Below are 20198 nucleotides of genomic sequence, written 5' to 3' on the forward strand. Positions count from 1 at the left end.
GTTCTCCTGAAATGAGTTAAATGGAAGGTTGCTATATGATGGAGTGTTTATTCTATTAGTGGATAAGGAGTTATGGTGGAATTCTCGTACTCTCACGTACTGGTATGTTAGGTGCAGTGAGCGGCAAGGGAATTGGAAGTTGAGGATCAAGGTTGCAGTTCCGTGTCGACAAGAATGTCAAGAGCTCGGATGAGCAGGGAAGAATTTAAATGTTTAGAGTAAGCTGGTATTGTCTTTAGTGTCACCTGAGATCAGTGTCCTGTGTAAGAGGCTCGGTGTACTGATTTGCAGATTCCTGATTTGCTTTACAGTGTTAGTATGGCCGGTCGTATGGATGTGCAGACTGGTTACCTGGTGCGGAAGGTCGTGGGAGCGTATCCCACGGGAAGATTGTATAAGTGTGGCATGTAGTCACTTGATTGATTAAAGATTGAAACCAAGTATGGGAATTGTGGTACTGTTGCTAATATGAGAATTTACGCTTGAAGGGCGCTCGGTTCATTTGGTTGTGGACTGTGGAAGTTTGTTCTGGATTTGACAGTTGTTCTTGTGTGTCATGGGAAAAGGGTTATAGTAGATACTTGAAAGGTTATTAGCCAAGTACGGTATGATCAGAAACGGCTTGAGGTCCGTGGATGGATCTAAATGTGAGTATGGGCTCTATATCAGGCCGGGTGTATTCATTTCAGCATAGCATTGTTTATAGAGGAGTCTTCTGGCCTTGGATGTTATTTTTGTTGTCAGCCATTCCGTGTAGTCTTTATTGTGCCATATGGGTTGTGAGGTGGTTTAATTATTCGCACTCGTATTGAGATCCCATGTAGTTTGTGGTGTTGTCAGAGCAGTATGACTCTCAAGATGTAGGTCATTTATTGTACCTTAGTTGTGCTTGAGTCTCGTATAGTATGGAGCTATCCGTCTCCCCAGAATTTGAATTATGCACTTCGCGTGCTTGTGGTTGATATTCGGGTATTTCGTAGGTATAAGCATTTTGGCTTGATGGGTACTTCCCTATTTATTGTCATGTGTGGATCGGGTGGCATGCCGCCACGGGTATATGGTTGGATCGGGTGGTAGGCCGCCACGGGTATGTTGTTTGGATTGGGTTGCACGCCACAACGGTATCGTGTGTGGATCGGGTTGCACGCCGCAACAGTGAAATGTTGAGCACGGTTTCTTATATTGGTTTTGTGTGTCCCGATTCTTGCCTCTAAGAAAGGCTCATAGTATTTGATGGCCATTTTAGTCGTTATGCAGGATGGATAGTTCTTCTCCAGAGCTCGTTCTTCCTTATGTTTCATATTCAAGTTGTGGCTTGTTGGTGCATTGCTGGCGTCATATGAGATCTTAGATAGTGTTTGTGGTGGCTTATTGCCGGAATGACTTGTACTAGGTGAGACGAGCTTATTGGACCTAGGATCAGTGCGATCAGATTTATATGTAGCATATTAAAGAGCAAATATTGATATTTGGTTCATAATGAGGTAATGGTTCTTGTCAAGAGGAGAGAATCGATGATTTATTGACTCGGCAGTTGGTTATGAATTTCTACACATCTCTTTCGTTGTGACAGCATTACAAGAGCTGGAACATGACTTATATGTGTCATGAGGTTTGTTGTGAGCATCAGATTCGTGGGATTTCGGCTATTGTTATCAGAGGATGTTATTACGGTCATGTGAATTATGCGGTGTATGGTGTGGATTCAGCAAAGGTAAGCAATCATGTATTGGTGCATCGTGTGGTGATTGTTACGGTGCCTGGTGGAGAATTCCGGATGTTGGAATTTGGCTCTAAGACTTATTTGACTAAGTAAAAGGGAGAATCTTCATACTGGCTCGAGCTAATGTGCTCAACTGGGTTGTGGTAGCACAAGTAGGTGCTCAAGGGGTTAAACATCGATTTGGGACAACTCTAAAGCAGTTCTTAGCACGTTCGGGGACGAACGTATGTTTAAGTGGGAGAGAATGTAACGACCCGACCGGTCATTTTGAGCTCTAGCGCGTCGTTTGGCGGTTTGAGGCCATGAGTAGATTCACTTCAGGTATTATGACTTGTGCGCGTGGTCGGAATTGAATTTCGGGAAGTTCGGAGTCGATTTGGAAAGAAAATTCTCATTTCGGAAGCTTTAAGTTTGAAGAATTTACTAAGGTTTGATGTTTGAGTAAACAACCTCGGAATCAGGATTTGAAGGTTCCAACAGGTTCGTATGATGATTTTGGACTTGGGCGTATGTCCGGATCGAGTTTCGGATGACCCGGGAACGTTTCAGCGCCTATTGTGGAAAGTTGGCATTTTGGGAGGATTTCATAAATTTGGGTTGAAGTGCATTTCAATGTTATCGATGTCTGTTTGGGATTCCTAGTCTGGGAATAGCTCCGTATGGTGATTTTGGTCTTTGGAGCACGTCCGGATATGGATTTGGAGGTACGTAGGTCGTTTCAGGGTCATTTGGCGAAAGTTGGAAATTTGAAGGTTTTTGGAAAGTTTGACAGGGAGTGGACTTTTTGATATCGGGGTCGGATTCCGATTCTAGAAGTTGGAGTAGGTCCGTAATGTCGAATGTGACTTGTGTGCAAAATTTGAGGTCAATCGAACGTGATTTGATAGGTTTCGGCATCGAAAGTAGAAGTTTGAAGTTCTAAAGTTCATTAAGCTTGAATTGGGGTGTGATTCATTGTTTTGACGTTGTTTGACATGATTTGAGACATCGAGCAAGTTCGTGTCATATTTTGGGACAGGTTGATATGATTGGACGGGGTCCCGGGGGTCTCGGGTGTGTTTCGGGGTGGTTTCAGATCAATTTTGGATGAAAAGTTGTTGCTGGTTCTGCTGGTTTCTGGTCTGGGCTGCAGGTCTCGCAAATGCGAGGTTTTGATCGCATTTGCGAACTCACATTTGCGAGGGTGGGAAATTTCTGAGGGGTTTGCATTTGCGATACTTTCCTCTTCGCATTTGCGAAGATTTTGGTCGCAAATGCGACCTTGGTAGGGGTGGCTCTGCTTCGCATTTGCGAACAAGATGTTGCAAATGCAATATCTGCGACTGGAGCAAGTGCTTTTATTTTGGGACTTAGCTCATTTCCCTCATTTCCCACTTGGACTTAGGCGATTTTCTAGAGTATCTTGAGAGGGGTTCCATCAACATTAAAGAGGTAAGGGATTCCCGTGTATTTTGAGTTAAATACTTGGATTTACATAGATTTTAACATGGAAAATTTGTAGAAATTTGGGGTTTTGGTGGAAAACCTAAAAATTTGGTATTTTTGGATTTTGAACCCGAATTTGGGCATGTAATTGAGAATAAACTATATATTTGAGTTCGTGAGGCTATGGGTAATGTAACTTCAAAAAAATTCGGAAACCGGGCACGTGGGCCCGAGGGTGATTTTTATCGACTTTTCGAGCGGAGTTGGAAATTGGATTATAATGAGTATTAGAGTATATATTTATGGATTTGCAACATTTATTGACTAGTTTTGGAGCATTGGACATCGGTTTGAGTTGTTGGAAAGGCTTGGGAGCCGGCTATGAAACTTCGGAGCGAGGTAAGTCTCTTTTCTAACCTTGTAAGAGAGAATTAACCCCATAGTTGAGTTGAATTCATGTGTGCTCTTATTTGCTGGGGCTACGTATGCACGAGCTGACGAGAGTCCATACGTAGCTACTAATTATGCTTATGTCCGGGTAGTTTTTGGTTTACCCCAAGCCTTGTTGATACCGTTATTTGATTATGCTTATTATTTGCATTGAAAAGAGATGAAATTGAGTATGCTTATTATTTGCCTTGAAGAGAGTTGAGATTGAGGATTTCGAGATTTAAAATTTTTCATCCGAACTTCGTATTTTTTAAAAGAATTGAGGAATATTATAATAATTTGAGAAATCTATGTTCAATCGCGTCGCAATCATATTCCGCGAGCAGGGTAAATTTCCACTACTCTCATGGGAGCGGGCCGTTTGCCTCGGCAGGTTAATAGATGCATCTATAGTTCGTGCTGCCCTCGGCAGTGCACAGTTTAAATATCATGTTGAATCGGGTCGTACGACCTCGGCATGACTTGCGCATGATAACTCTTTGGAACTAATAATAATTGACATCGTTTAATTGGCTTGAGATATAAATTGTTAAATGATGAAAATACATTTGGAAATTTCTATTAGTACAAGTATTGTTTATTATTTCCGGTTATTGAGTTTTCAGCTATATTATGTAACCATGCTTAATTATAACATCAATATTTTATTATTAGCCCATAGTAAGTGTCGGAGTCGACCCCTCGTCACTACTTCTTCGAGGTTAGACTGGATACTTACTGGGTACGCGTTAATTTACGTACTCATACTACACTTGCTGCATATTTTTGTGCATGTACATGTATGTCTAGTGTCCTTGTGGGCGTAGATGCGTAGTTAATGCGGGGACTTAGGTGAGCTGCATTGATCGGCAGCCAGCAGAGTCTCCTTCAGAGTTATTTATATTTTTCCTGTCTAATTTGTATTCCGGACAGATGCTGTATTTTATTTTACTCCCTAGTTGATGCTCATGCACTTGCGACACCGGGTTTTGGGGGTACTTATGAGTTGTTCTGGGTTGTAGTGGTGAAAACATTATCATTTACTCCGTAAATTTATCTCTTATTATTTAATTGAAGGAAATTATGATTTCAAAAATACTAAAATAAGAATTAAGTTAATCAATTATTGTCGGCTTGCCTGACAGCGGTATTAAGTGCCATCACAACCTTTGATGGATTTTGGTTCGTTACAGGAAATAGTGGTGTTCTTTATTCTGCGGCGGGCTAAAGGGTGTTAACTAATGCTCGTTGAAGTGCAAATATTATAAAATATTCTTATAACTTTTTAAAGGAAGCTCCAAATTCAAAAGATACATTAAAAACAATTACACTATTCATGTGCTTCCATAATTATGCCATATGCAAATAAGGGGAATCTTGTGTTACAATTGAAGCAGTAGTAAAGTGGATTAATTATTCAAGCAACAGAGTGTTTTACTCTTTAATTTCTTGACCGTTTGCTTTCTGCTACTTCCTCCGTTTTCTTTTACTAATGCTCTATTGACTAGGCACATCCATTGAGAAATTATAAAAAAGTGTAAGTACTTAATATTAAGGTAATATTGAAAGAAAATAATATGTTTAAAACAAAGGACTAATAAACGGTAACGGAGGGAATATTCAAAAACACAAATATAAGTTTTGTCTTATCCTTTTGCAATTGATATTTGTTTGGCTCAAAAGTTATCGATATACTTTGCAAGCTTAAGAACAATCAAAAGTAGGAAAGGGTAAATCGTAATCAAATATAATAGACCTAGAGATGAAAAATGAAGTTGTTGTTGTAGATCTAATAGTGTAAAATGATAATATGAACTCAAGAGAAAGTATTCGTTAGAGATAGAGATAGAGAGAGAGTAGGAGAAAATGAAAGAGTTGTATTCTTCCAGAATTATCCCCTTTTTTACAATGTGAAGGTCTCCCTTATATAGTAGGAGACCTCCCTCGAAATAATCAAAAAGATACAAAAATAGGTAACGTTTTCCTAGTGAAGACACTGAGTCTTAAACGATGTCGCTTTTGTCCCCACGTCCAAGTCGTACCCTTACGTTAGTTGACGTATACTCACTGGGCGTACCCATTGGCGTAGAGACGTTGACGGTCAAATTTGACCCTATACAATATTTTGAGGCAGGTTCGTGTCATATTTTGAGGCAGGTTGATGTGATTGGACGGGGTCCCGGGGGTCTCGGGTGTGTTTCGAGGTGGTTTCAGATCAATTTGGATGAAAAGCTGTTGCTGGTTCTACTGGTTTCTGGTCTGGGCTGCAGGTCTCGCAAATGCGAGGTTTTGATCGCATTTGCGAACTCACATTTGCGAGGGTGGGAAATTTCTGAGGGGTTTGCATTTGCGATACTTCCCGCTTCGCATTTGCGAAGATTTTGGTCGCAAATGCGACCTTGACAGGGGTGGCTCTGCTTCGCATTTGCGAACAAGATGTTGCAAATGCGATATATGCGACTGGAGCAAGTGCTTTTATTTCGGGACTTCGCTCATTTTCCCTCATTTCCCACTTGGACTTAGGCGATTTTTTAGAGTATCTTGAGAGGGGTTCCATCAACATCGAAGAGGTAAGGGATTCCCGTGTATTTTGAGTTAAATACTTGGATTTACATAGATTTTAACATGAAAAATTTGTAGAAATTTGGGTTTTTGGTGGAAAACCTAAAAATTTGGTATTTTTGGATTTTGACACCGAATTTGGGCATGGAATTGAGAATGAACTATATATTTGAGTTCGTGAGGCTATGGGTAATGTAACTTCAAAAAAATTCAGAAATCGGGCATGTGGGCCCGATGGTGATTTTTATCGACTTTTCAAGCGGAGTTGGAAATTGGATTATAATGAGTATTAGAGTATATATTTATGGATTTGCAACATTTATTGACTAGTTTTGGAGCGTTGGACATCGGTTTGAGTTGTTGGAAAGGCTTGGGAGCCGGCTATGAAACTTCGGGGCGAGGTAAGTCTCTTTTCTAACCTTGTAAGAGAGAATTAACCCCATAGGTGAGTTGAATTCACGTGTGCTCTTATTTGCTGGGGCTACGTACGCACGAGGTGACGAGAGTCCGTACGTAGCTACTAATTATGCTTATGTCCGGGTAGTTTTAGGTTTACACCATGCCTTGTTGATACCGTTATTTGATTATGCTTATTATTTGCATTGAAAAGAGATGAGATTGAGTATGCTTATTATTTTCCTTAAAAAAGAGTTGAGATTGAGGATTTCGAGATTTAAAATTTTTCGTTCGAACTTCGTATTTTTTTAAAAGAATTGAGGAATATTATAATAATTTGAGAAATCTATGTTCAACCGCGTCGCAAGCATATTCCGCGAGCGGGATAAATTTCCACTACTCTCATGGGAGCGGGCCGTTTGCCTCGGCAGATTAATAGATGCATCTATAGTTCGTGCTGCCCACGGCAGTGCACAGTTTAAATATCATGTTGAATCGGGTCGTACGACCTCGGCATGACTTGCGCATGATAACTCTTTGGAACTAATAATAATTGACATTGTTTCATTGGCTTGAGATATGAATTGTTAAATGATGAAAATGCATTTGGCAATTTCTATTAGTACAAGTATTGTTTATTATTTCCGGTTATTGAGTTTTCAGCTATATTATGTAATCCATGCTTAATTATAACATCAGTATTTTATTATTAGCCCATAGTAAGTGTCGGAGTCGACCCCTCGTCACTACTTCTTCGAGGTTAGACTGGATACTTACTGGGTACGCGTTAATTTACGTACTCATACTACACTTGCTGCACATTTTTGTACAGGTACATGTATGTCTAGTGGCCTTGTGGGCATAGAGGCGTGGTTAATGTGGGGACTTAGGTGAGCTGCATTGATCGGCAGCCAGCAGAGTCTCCTTCAGAGTTATTTATATTTTTCCTGTCTAATTTGTATTCCGGACAGATGCTGTATTTTTTTTTTACTCCCTAGTTGATGCTCATGCACTTGCGACAACGGGTTTTGGGGTACTTATGAGTTGTTCAGGGTTGTAGTGGTGAAAACATTATCATTTACTCTGTAAATTTCTCTCTTATTATTTAATTGAAGGAAATTATGATTTCAAAAATACTAAAATAAGAATCAAGTTAATCAGTTATTGTTGGTTTGGCCGACAGCAGTGTTAAGCACCATCACGACCTACTATGAATTTTAGGTCGTTACAGGAAATAGTGGTATTCTTTATTCTGCGGGCTAAAGGGTGTCAACTAATGCTCGTTGAAGTGCAAATGCTGTAAAGTATTCTTATAACTTTTTAAAGGAAGCTCCAAATTCAAAAGATGCATTAAAAACAATTACACTATTCATGTGATTCCATAATTATGCCATATGCAAATAAGGGGAATCTTGTGTTACAATTGAAGCAGTAGTAAAGTGGATTAATTATTCAAGCAACAGAGTGTTTTACTCTTTAATTTCTTGACCGTTTGCTTTCTGCTACGTCCTTCGTTTTCTTTTACTAATGCTCTATTGACTAGGCACGTCCATTGAGAAATTATAAAAAGTGTAAGTACTTAATATTAAGGTAACACCGAAAGAAAATAATAACTTTCTCTTGAAAGAAAATAATACGTTTAAAACAAAGGACTAATAAACGGTAACGGAGGGAATATTCAAAAACACAAATATAATTTTTGTCTTATCCTTTTGCAATTGATATTAATTAAAAAGAAATTTAGAAATTTTAATATTTAAAGTAAATCTATTTGTTAAATATGCTGTCTTGTCCTGTTAATTACAGAGCAAATTGAACAAGTCCGATTGATGCCAAGTCCGTGAGGCAGCAACGAACATTCAGCTTTTCCTGTGATTGCAACAACTGCTTTTGATGGCCATATCCTATAATCTAGGCAACTTATCCCTATAAATATTATTTCTATATACCTCGATACTCTACTTGTCATAATCTTTATCAACAGACCTTTAACATTGTAAAATCATAAGTAACACATTAACCTTCATAATATAATTTTCTCTACTCAGACTCTGCATTTTTTGAACCATGGCAAAACAACCTACTAGAGTTCTTGTCACTGGAGCCGCCGGTACCGTTTTTTTGGTTTTCATTTTGGTTTTGTATCAGGTTCTTTTCTTGACATGGATGAGTTACTATTCTATTTCATAGCTTGGGGTTTTTGTCTTTGTCATTTGGTTGCCTTGTCTTCAAACTTCTTTTTTGTGAAAATTCCTCTTTTGTTCCTTTAAAAATCACATAATGTATCGTGTTACAGTACCTAATTCAGATTATTCTGTGAAATTTCTCTCTGTTTATTTTCTTATTAAAATGGAATATTATTTGGGATCGATGGAAAAGCCTCTTGTTTTATTGGGTTGTGCGTTTTTGTCATGGAAGATTGTTAGGCATATATGGAGTTTCTTGAATATAGAAAAGGATCCAATTACAGTGCTTGTTACTGGTGCTGCAGGCATGTTAATTAATTAATTTTCATTCTATTGCTCGCCGCATCTATTTTCTGTAATGTGAACCTTTAATTTAATTTGTTTTATCTTGATGTTTAATTTTTTCTTCCTTTTACCCTGCTAGGCTTCTGAATGTTTTGATCAAGCTCAACTCATACATAGAAGTCAGGAAATATAAACCATGTTGGTAATCACACAGTATTTGACAAGAACATGACTATAAGATTTAGAGCGGTATGACTATGCGTTAAACTCAGATGACTAGATTAAAATTCATCAGCGTTCAGGTGCTATTAATTTAGATTCACTACAAGAAGGAATTGGATTGAAAATAATCTGGATTTCCTTAGATTTTAAAACTAAATTATCAAGCTAGTCATCAGTCAAACTGTGATCATGAAAAATGTAACATGCTATAAGAAATTCTAAAAAGTGGATTTTGTTGATTAGTTAACAAGGATTTACTGAATTAGCACACTCATGTCCGCTATATGAATCATCATTGCTCTCCATTTAAATCCATCACATTGGCATAAGATGAATACTGTATGTTGATGCTTCGTATTGGTTTGAACTTGTTGTAACAGGCCAAATTGGATATGCTCTTGTTCCGATGATTGCTCGAGGAGCCATGTTAGGCCCTGATCAACCTGTTATCATACACATGCTTGATATTGAACCTGCTGCTGAGGCCTTGAAAGGAGTGAAAATGGAATTGATTGATGCTGCTTTGCCTCTTCTCAAAGGTAAAATACAGTAAGGAAAAAAAAAATCATTATGCAGCATCTTTTTCTTCCTACTGTTTTGAATTTATTAAATTGTTATTGTTCGATAGGTGTTGTTGCTACAACGGATGTTGTCGAAGCTTGTAAAGATGTCAATGTTGCTGTTATGGTTGGTGGATTTCCAAGAAAGGAAGGGATGGAAAGAAAGGATGTAATGTCAAAAAATGTTTCGATTTATAAGGCACAGGCCTCTGCCTTAGAACAGCATGCTGCCCCTGATTGCAAGGTAAGAAAATTCTGTTATTCAATTCATAATCTTTGAAGACAACACGAGCTCAAAAATTGACATGTTTATCGTTGTCTGCGATTGTTGCAGGTTTTGGTTGTAGCGAATCCAGCTAACACCAACGCGCTTATTCTGAAAGAATTTGCACCTTCCTTTCCAGAGAAAAACATCACTTGCCTAACAAGGCTTGATCACAACAGAGCTTTAGGTCAGGTTTCAGAGAGGCTAAATGTTCATGTTGGAGATGTAAAGAATGTAACAATATGGGGAAATCACTCTTCAACTCAGTATCCAGATGTGAATCATGCAACAGTAAAAACCACTAGTGGTGAAAAGTCTGTTAGAGAACTTGTGGCTAATGATCAATGGTAAATTGCTCTACTCAATTAATAGGTCTTATTTTCATATCTTTACAACTTTAGGCAGACATACTATCCATAACTTTATACCTCAAATACAAGAAAGTATATAATCAAAATAAGAAGATCAAATCAGTACTAAATAACTTTCCTGTAAATGTTAGGTTGAACACAGAGTTTATCACCACAGTGCAGCAGCGAGGAGCGGCCATCATAAAAGCTCGAAAGCTATCAAGTGCATTATCTGCTGCTAGCTCAGCTTGTGATCATATACGTAATTGGGTTCTGGGCACTCCAAAGGTTCAGTATCGCATTTATCGTTCTGTATAGTTATAACACTTACATCTGTACAATGCATATGTCACTTTGGTCATCAGACTAAATTTTGCTTACATATTTTGTGTAGGGAACATGGGTTTCAATGGGAGTCTACTCTGATGGATCTTATGGCATCCCATCTGGCTTAATTTACTCTTTTCCAGTTACTTGTGAGAAAGGAGAATGGTCAATTGTGCAAGGTTAGTTTGTGGTGTCATTTTAGTACTCGCACGGGGTATGTAAAACACGGTTTAAATCCAGCAAGAGGCAAGAAATGCTAGGTGATTTCATCCTATTTGTCTAAGACTTGGTGGAGAAAGTTATCCAGCACCTGCGCCAGTCAAGCTCGCGCACCATTATGTTAAAAAAAGTTTAGTGCTCAGGCTAGTGAACATCTTGTGTTTGAGCTTGTCTAAAGACTTTCTATGTTTTCTGATGCAGATCTCAAGATAGATGAGTTTTCAAGAGCCAAGATGGACGCAAGCGCGAAGGAATTGATCGAGGAAAAGTCCTTGGCGTATTCATGCCTGAACTAATGGTGTGATTTTGCGCGCTGAGGAAAATAAACGTGGGAAGATGAAGTGCAATAAATTGAATATTCAGTTTATTACTACTTGGAGTATATGTTGAATCATCTTTCTACTTAAAATGCTTCCTTGTCTCTTACTTGTAACCAACTTACGGACTCTTTTAGTCTTTTCTACTTTATAATGCTCAGATTGAAAAGTTGAATTCTCATCTGCTCACTTCTGAGGTTTGGTCCTATTTTGGTGTCCCTTGAAAATCTGGATTCGCAACTGTGTGAATGAAATGTCGGCATAAAAATGAATTAAATTAATGACAGAAGCCCCAAACAGCCAGCTTTATACTCATATGATTACTATCCTGTAACGTACACAAAGCTAGAGATTATGTTTCTCATAGATACTTCCTTGCATCATGAGGGCTGAGGCAATTTCAACTAGTTGGATTAATGTTTAATGATTGTTGTTACATTTACAATAGTTCAGTGTTTATTAGGAGTATATTTATCCTGGATACAGAAATTACAACAACAACACAACATATTCAGTGTAATCCCACAAATGGGGTCTTAGGAAGGTAGTGTATATGCAAACCTTACCCCACCTTGGGAAGGTAGAATGACCGTTTCCGTTAGACCTCAATATAATACTCTTAGCTTCACCTCCTTCTCCTATTCCCCCTTTTTTTTTTCAAAAGGATTCTAATTCAAATTTTTGCAAGCACGTGGTAGTAATATTATGCCACCAAACTAATTTCATAAGACACGTTAATTATGTCCGAAGATGAACAGAAAGGAGAGGTTGTTCTAATTCTGAATTTTGGACTTCAGAGGAAAAGCAAAATTTCCTTTAATAATCGACCATGTGCAAACGTTTGCTAAATTTGAGCTCTTTTCACGTAGGATTTATCGCTACTAAAAGCAAAGGCTTGATCAGCAAACGCCCCCCACTTTAGCAAGTTTCTCTCGTCCATCAGTGTTACGGCGAATTCATCAATAGTGAGTCCCATCAAAAAGTTCAAAACAGGAAAAGGAAATGCAATATTGGTATTGATAAAGTGGAAAAGAAAAATTAACAATAGTTTACCAAAATTATCAAACAAACACAACTCCGGAACTTGATAGTAAAACTTGCACGGGGCGCCATATTTGGTCGCCCCCATTTAACCTATACCCATTTTTTTAAAAACTTTTAACTTGTACTTAAACAACTTCAGCTTCCTTTCTCCTCCTCAAAATTTTATCTTTTCTTTTTCCAGAAGTAAGGTTCATTCCTATCTGCTTCTTCTTATTTCTCCGGTGAGTTCTTTAAATTTTCACGCCAACTTATACATCTGAATAAACTTGCAATTTGCGAATGAAAAACTTCTTAGTGGGCCTACTCGATGCAATATCTGGTATTGCAATCGCGATAATAAACTTGTAAAAATATACTGTTGGCAAGGTTAGGTTTCTCACAGTATTTTGCATTACTAACTAATACTCCGTAGCTGGTTGGATCGCTATGGATTAATCTGCAGCTCTTCAATTTCAATTTAAGGACTAAAAAACTTCAAGCAGAAGAGTTGGTTCAATGTTTTAATTTTAAAGTGGAAGTGCTTGTTCAGTTTGGTCAAGATGGTGTGGCAAATGAAATTATAAACAAACAAAAACTTCAGCTCTAGTTCCCCAGTTACAAAGACAAAAACTTCAGCTCTAGAGCTGAAGTTTCCCAGTTACAAAGACAAAAACTTTAGCTCTAGAGCTTAAGTTCCCCAGTTACAAAGAAAAAAACTTCAGCTCTAGAGCTGAAGTTACCCAGTTACAAAGACAAAAACTTCAGCTCTAGCGCTGAACTTCAGGCCCGGCTACTAGAATGCTGAAGTTTTGCGTGATTGCCTTTGCTACTTCAGCCCCGTATGCTGAAGTTATGCGAAAAAGCGGGTACGCTTGCAATTTTTTTTGCAAAGCGGGCACAAGTTAAAACGTGGCACAAAAAACGGGTATAGATGCAAATGCCCCAACTTGATATTACGATGAGAAACTACCAATTATATCAGCCCATAAGCAAATTAGCCAAAAATTAATTAATTCATAAAATATTACCAATATTAGCCAATTAGCTATTTGTAGCGAAAACAAGGTCAAATATTTGCTTTCTTCTGAGCGAGTATTGTTGGAATACATCGGGTACATCGTAAGAAGTTTGAACCTCAATTTTTGGATGATTTAGTGGAGTTTTGAGATGGTTTGCTTTGAAAATTCAAAGTAAAAGATGAACATGAAAAAGATGACATGTGTATCATTTTGTGTATCACATATATATCATGTGTATCATATGTATATTTCATATATACTTGTGTGTGAGATACGTGAGTGACAAATGTTTGATATATGTATCGCAGACAGTGGCAGATACACCTTGCGACAAGCGGTGTCCCGTGACACTGATTCGTTGGAATTTTTATTAAATATGTATATAGAGATAATATACAAAATAAAAATATTAGTATAAATATAAAAAATAACATCTTTTTTCATTATAGTGATTTATTCATTCATTCATTTTTTTAAAAATTTGACACCACTTACCAAAAATCTTAAGTACGCCCCTGGTCGTAGAAGAATTTTTAAAACTCAATTTAACTACGAATTTGATACCAAATCAGTCCAAATCACCTCCAATCTTCCTTAAATTTTGTATATTGACTCATCTATATGTTTTCAATGAATTACAACCATGCCCATGGAAAAAGATCCCTTTTTACTTAGGTGTTTGGAATCTTGTATATTTTTTTTCTTTGTGTTTCATCACCTTGTTTGCTATCTCATCCATGAAAATTCCTTTCCGTCTTGCGTCTAATGTTGCTGATCACGCTTAAAAATATGGAAGGAGATCTTTGCGTGTAATTTTTGGAGAGAAAGAATTCTTATTTATCCGGGTTTTCAAATTTTGTACACACTTAGCTAATTTTGATAAGTCAACAATTAATGACTAGTTGTTGAAAAGTTTGGACTTATTTTGGACATTTGGGTAAGATTGGCCAAAAACTTTTTCACCCATTTTTTCTTACAAACGGGTCGTCGGTCTTTTTCTTTGAAAACTACCAACTACGTCCATTTGTAAGTAGCTCATTTTAAAAATTGACCAATTCATAAAATATTACTAATATTAGCCAATTAGTTATTTGTAGCAAAAAAAGGTCAAATTTTTGCTTTATTTTGAGTGGGTGTTATTAGAATAGACTGGGTACATCTTAAGAAGCTTGAATCTCAGTTTTGGGATGGTTTGGTGAAGTTTTGAGGTGGTTTGAATTGAAATTCGAAGTAAAAACTGAACATGAAATAAAATGATATGTGTATCGTACTGTGTATCATTTGTGTATCACATATGTATCATATATATATCAATTGTGTATCACTTGTATACTTGTGTATGAGATACATGCGTGATACATGTGTCACAGAAGAATTTTTTGAACTCGATTTAGTTACGAATTTTGATACAAAATCAGTCCAAAACACCTCCAATCTTCCTCAAATTTTGTATATTGACTTATCTATATGTTTTCAATGAATTTCAACTATACCCATTGAAAAGGTTCATTTTTTGCTTAGATTTTTGGAATATTGTATATATAATATAATAAATATTATATATATATATATATATATATATATATATATTTATATTTCATCACCTTATTTGCTACCTCATCCATGAAATTTCCTTACCGCCTTGCATCTAATGTTGCTAATCACGCTTAAAAATATGGAAGATGATTTTTGCACGTGATTCTTTGAGAGAAAGAACCTTATTTATTTGGTTTTTTAATTTTTATATGTGCTTGGTTAGTTTTGGTAAGTCTATGACTAATGACTAGAAGTTGGTAAGTTGAGACTTATTTGGGACATGTGTGTAAATTTTTCTTTTTCTTTTAAGGGAAAGAGAAGAGAATGAAAAAAGAAGAAGTAAGAATAAGAAAACAATCCAAAGTCTCATGTTGTGTTAGATAGGCCTCCTCCTTTTGTTATAAATAAGCTTAATGCAGATAGGGATGGCCATGTTTACCTTACTAAGTCTTTAAGTACTAGTATCTGTGTTAATCTTGCCAACTTAGGCAATATCAATGTCATTAAGTCCTCCACTTATGAGGATTATGTAACAAACTCTATTCCGTAGTACTAATATATCTATCCTTGTTTTGTAAAAAAAAAAAAAAGGAATAAGAAAACAAAGTAAAATAGAAAAGAATTAGTGTTTAAGGCCTCGTTTGGTACGAGGGATAAGGTATAATTAATTTTAGGATTAAATTTGAAATGAATTTATCCCATGTTTGATTGGGATAAAATTGCGGTATAACTAATCCCGGAATTATAGTATTTATTTATCCCTATGGAAGGGTGGAATAACTAATCCCGGAATAACTTGTTTCCAACCAAACGACCCCTAAGTGTATTTAGAATTTAGTTGTACAACACTCATTAAAAAAACGACACCTCAAAAATTTAAATGTAAATGACTTTTGGAACAACTTTAAGGAGCAATATAAATATTTTTCCTTCTTTTAATCAAATCCACTCCTCAAAAGTGCCCCCAAACCCAGCCGAATCTCTCTCCACTATTAGTAGAAACCCTTGCCCTGGTCCCAAAATCACTGCTTCTCACGGTAAGAAATCCCCGCCAAAAGCAGCCGGCGAGGCCCAACTTAGAGTCAAAACGTATCTCTTTCGTCCCTCGGCACTCTGTAAACTGTAAAGCTCTCCCCTCACGGTCTCACCTCTTTCTAATGATTTGTATTTATTCATTATCCAAGCATCTTCATGATTTTTTTATATAGAAATTGTGGTAGCAAAATTGTAGTACTATTTAATTGAGCTCAATGATGAGTATTGTAAATAAATAAATTATTTCTTTGTATAGCTGTAGTAAACAAATCCGAAAGTTGTTTGGTTGTAGTCACAGAATGTTGGTGGAGCATAATTTACAAACTTCTGTCTGTACATAAATCGTCACCTAGGAGGAGTTAGTGCATGAGAGTTTGAGTGTTTGATAGTCCCTGATGAATTTCTTCCAAACTTCATGCCCTTGTCACTATCGTCTTCGTTTATCTTAATATTATAATAGCTTTTTCTTGCAATAATTTATCTGATGAATTAGTTTGTGGAAAGTCGAGGGCACTCATAATTTTTATTGCTATTTCAGAGATCAATGGACCATTCTATGAAACAGTTGCAAGAAAAGCTTATTGAAGTTGAAATTGAAGCTGAAAATCTTTTATTAGCTCGGCAACAGGTACTTGAAATGCCCTCTAGGTTGACGCAAAATGGTTTCTGTTCAAATGTATAAACAAACTATGTGTAATGTAATGCAGTTAATTGAAAATGATAGAGTGAGGAATGGGAACAGGGAAGCATTAACTGCACTAAGGAGGAGGGCCAAGACGACAAAAACTAGCGTTCCTACACCATTTGAGTCACTAATGAGGGATGTTGAATCAAGACCACTGGTGAAAGAGGTTTGTCCAACCTGTGGTAATCATGATTCAAAGGAGAAGACTTGGGTCATGTTCCCGGGAGCTGATGTATTTGCCAATATCCCTTTTCATGCTGCTCATACCATTCTGGAGAAAGGTTTCTTTCTTACCACATTTATGTTGTGAATATTTATTATAAAAGTATGCACTTGTACACTTTCTATATAAACTGTATGCGAGTATAATTCCTCCACTTTATCTGAGCGAATGAGTCATACATGAATGCACGAGGAAGAGCTTCTATATATGAAAACATGTGCTGTTTCAGGAGCTGCATTTTCAGAGCCAAAGCTTTACCAGTCACCATTGAAGAAGAGCAATATATTAAAATTAAATTGCTTGAAAGCCGATAGAAGTTATTAATTTTTTTTTTTTTAAAAATAATGAAAGCTGATAGAAGTTATTTAACATGTAGACAAATTTCTTGAGAGTTGAGATTTTTTTCCTCATAAAGTGGGTTGCAAGTGAGGTTGCTTGTGTTACGTGATCAACTTCTAACCAAGAGGGTGGAAGTTTGAACCATCGAGGGAACAAAGTGGAAAGGGCCACCATTGACTCCTGGGAGTAGGGGGTTTGGATTTGGATTTATTACATCAGAGAAGAAAAACGAGAATAATCTTGAGGTCACAGGGTTTGGAGTGAGGTTTATCACATTAGAGAAGAAAAAGGAGAATACATACAGTTTTGAAGCACAACTACTAAGACTAGAATGAGCAAAGATAGCGATAGGCTAAAGCAATGATGCATGATCTCTACTGGATACTGCACCAAGTAGAGGATAGACAAGTGATGGCGGTGGATTTGCTTTTCTAGAGAGTGAACATTCCTCTGATCCATTTTATAAATGACACACTATTGTAGAGCGAACTAATTTTAAATTAAGATTTTCTTGAATGTGTTCTTAAATATTCTAGGTTTAAAAGGCTACATACTTCTTATTAGTTTCTATGTACAGTAATTAGACTTGCTTGACCCTTGTAATCCAAATTGTGTCATTCTTTTTGCATGGAAGGATCACTTATTTACGACAGTCTAAGCATAAAGGTGGGGCGTATACTTGCAATGTGATGGATTTTATACTGTAGAGGATTTTATCTTGTTTCTTGGATTTCTTATTTTTTGTCTATCATTTTGTTTCATATTGCCATAACACCCTCATTTCATATAAATTTAATATTCTTAACTTGCGTCTACTTAGATGCCTAACAATGTTTTGTGCTCTTTTTTCATCTAGTAAGTAAATAATTTTCTAGACAAAGACATCCGAGGACGCAACCTATATTACTACCAGTATACCTTACCCACTTTCTGACATCCCTCCGAGCCCCATATTTTTGTGCATTCATGCTCATGTGAAACTTCACAAATTTAGTGCTGATTGCCGGCTGTTTAAATTGTTTTACCTTGCTCTTTCATATGAGTAGATTTCTAGTCCTTATCAAAGCCAACCCCATCATGACTTGCCACATTAGGGTGGTCTTATTGAGTGTAGGAAGGATTTTATGCAAGTTGAAGCGCTAGAATGACCATTAACTTTCACTTATGTCTCCCTTTACTTTTCTCTCTTTCATAATTCATTTCCTTAGTCTTGCTGAGAATTCTAGTGTTTACTTTGGTCTTCTACTCTGTTTCAATATTTGAAACATGAACCGGTCCAAATAGTTAGTTACTTGATGCAGATCAAAGTCTACTTGATTACGAAGCGAAGAAACTGCAGAGCTTTGTAAAGGAGAAGTCTTTATGGATATCGGATCAAGGAGTTCTTGCAGATAGTATTAATCCAGATGTCCTCAGATCTATGGTGACTTTAACTGACAAACCAAAGTAAGCTTTGGTGGTTGCATTGCCCTTTTAATCAGTCTTCCTCTAAATGTCTTATGACTTGATGTATGTATTTTTTCTTTTGAGCTTTCAGGACTGAGCAGAATGAGTAATCAACTTCAGTAATATATTGCATATGAAGGTAAATCTTTGTACTCCCTACCTCTTGCACGTGTGCGTTGGTACTTAGAACACCAGCATCTCCATATTAAAATAAACACTTGTAGCATTTGCATTCGTCAAGAAACAGATTGTAGTTTGAAGGTGGTGAAATCATCTTTCTTTGTTGATTAATCAGTAACTCGCAGCATATAGCAAGAGAGACTGTTCGGGTGCTTTCAGCAATTGAAGACCTAATTTAAAACTGTGAACAGCAATATTCTTGACGGTAGTGTTAGCAATGTAGCTAGCTGGAGAAATTTTGAGTGGAGTTTAGTCAGTTTGTTTATCTTCCTGCCGGGGAATTGACTTGTAAATCTGAGGTGTATGCCCCTCATGTCATGAGACTTGTTTGTTAACATGCTATTAGCAATACTCTGAGATATGTTGTTAGAAACAAAAAATCAACCATTATTCACACTTTTGTATCATCACATTATGTAGCGCATTTCCTTCATCCCATAATGTGGACGAGAATGTTTATTTCAGATACCATGATTAAGCTTCCATGGTACCGTTGAGTTTTGAATCAATATGTTTTTTCTGAAAACACAGTTTGGTCCTTTTGAGCTGTGTGGTTCATAATTCTTCTGGTCATTATCTAATGTATAGACTTCTGAGCAATCACCAAGAGAGTGCTTCTGGTTCTGCATCAGAGAAGGGAAAAAACATAAGTTATTGCAGACTTGCTTCACACTTGGGTGAAAATATCAATGTCAACGTGCGCCTCCTCTTTTTTCCTCTACAGCTCAAAATCATGTATAAGTTACCTGAAAGATACAAACTATATTATATCAGTTTCGTAATACAAGACTGTAGGATGATCAATGGTACATAGACTTATTTTGGAGTTTGTGCATGTGACTTTGCTGTACTTCTCGCTAGTGCATGCATAACATCAATTGGCCGTTTCTATTTCTCTACTTTGGCAGAGAAAGGGGATTAGATAGAAAAATAAGGTATCTAGGGTCCTCTTTTTATGATCATTGTAACATGATTTTTTCTAGATTATATGCTTTTGGGTAAGTCTATATTTTGGAGGACTTTGGTATGATAGTGTTGTGCAGGAAGCCAGGAACAACTTCTCTCAGTTAATATTCTGATCCCTCCCCACTCCTTTGGAAAAGGCAGAATGATTTGGTACAAGAATTAACTTCACATGTTAATGCCACGGTCGAGAGTGAAGATGGACAAATGTGTCCTGATATTTGAGGGGACCTCCTAAATTTTCTCTGTGGAAACAAATTATTCTCTGAACTGCTACAATAAAAAGGGCAGAACTATATGGTAGTAATTGGTATTATAATCACATTTTCACATTAAGTCAATGTGCATGCTTTAGTCGAAACTTGAGAGTGAAAATTGTCAATTGTGTCCTAACTTTGGAAAGGGGCCTCCTATATTACGTCTGCGGAAATAAATTCATCTATAAACTGCTATATATAACATCACCGCAATGAGGAAGTTTTA

The 20198-nt window shown here is 36.9% G+C and overlaps 2 protein-coding genes across 8 annotated transcripts; both read left to right on the plus strand.

Moving 5' to 3' along the window:
- Nucleotides 1-8410: 8410 nt before the first annotated feature.
- On the plus strand, nt 8411-11472 carry LOC109237246 (malate dehydrogenase, cytoplasmic-like). 3 transcript variants are annotated; one of them, XM_019403526.1, is made up of 7 exons: nt 8411-8645; nt 9609-9767; nt 9857-10032; nt 10123-10400; nt 10556-10691; nt 10798-10909; nt 11151-11472. In XM_019403526.1, the coding sequence occupies exons 1-7, from the start codon at nt 8603-8605 to the stop codon at nt 11243-11245; spliced, it is 999 nt and encodes a 332-aa protein (XP_019259071.1). In that variant the 5' UTR covers nt 8411-8602; the 3' UTR covers nt 11246-11472. The 3 variants fall into 3 exon arrangements, with proteins under 3 accessions (XP_019259071.1, XP_019259070.1, XP_019259072.1); XM_019403525.1 differs by lacking the exon at nt 8411-8645 and adding an exon at nt 8827-9026; XM_019403527.1 differs by lacking the exon at nt 8411-8645 and adding an exon at nt 9154-9255.
- A 4303-nt stretch (nt 11473-15775) lies between these two features.
- Nucleotides 15776-20056, plus strand: LOC109237248. 5 transcript variants are annotated; one of them, XM_019403532.1, is made up of 6 exons: nt 15776-15966; nt 16418-16507; nt 16587-16845; nt 18428-18572; nt 18664-18711; nt 19796-20056. In XM_019403532.1, the coding sequence occupies exons 2-5, from the start codon at nt 16424-16426 to the stop codon at nt 18680-18682; spliced, it is 507 nt and encodes a 168-aa protein (XP_019259077.1). In that variant the 5' UTR covers nt 15776-15966; nt 16418-16423; the 3' UTR covers nt 18683-18711; nt 19796-20056. The 5 variants fall into 5 exon arrangements, with proteins under 5 accessions (XP_019259077.1, XP_019259078.1, XP_019259076.1 ...); XM_019403533.1 differs by lacking the exon at nt 19796-20056 and adding an exon at nt 19284-19578; XM_019403531.1 differs by lacking the exon at nt 19796-20056 and adding an exon at nt 19341-19578.
- The last annotated feature ends 142 nt before the right edge of the window (nt 20057-20198 follow it).

The sequence above is a fragment of the Nicotiana attenuata genome, unplaced genomic scaffold (genome assembly GCF_001879085.1).
Source record: "Nicotiana attenuata strain UT unplaced genomic scaffold, NIATTr2, whole genome shotgun sequence".
Lineage (NCBI taxonomy): Eukaryota > Viridiplantae > Streptophyta > Magnoliopsida > Solanales > Solanaceae > Nicotiana > Nicotiana attenuata.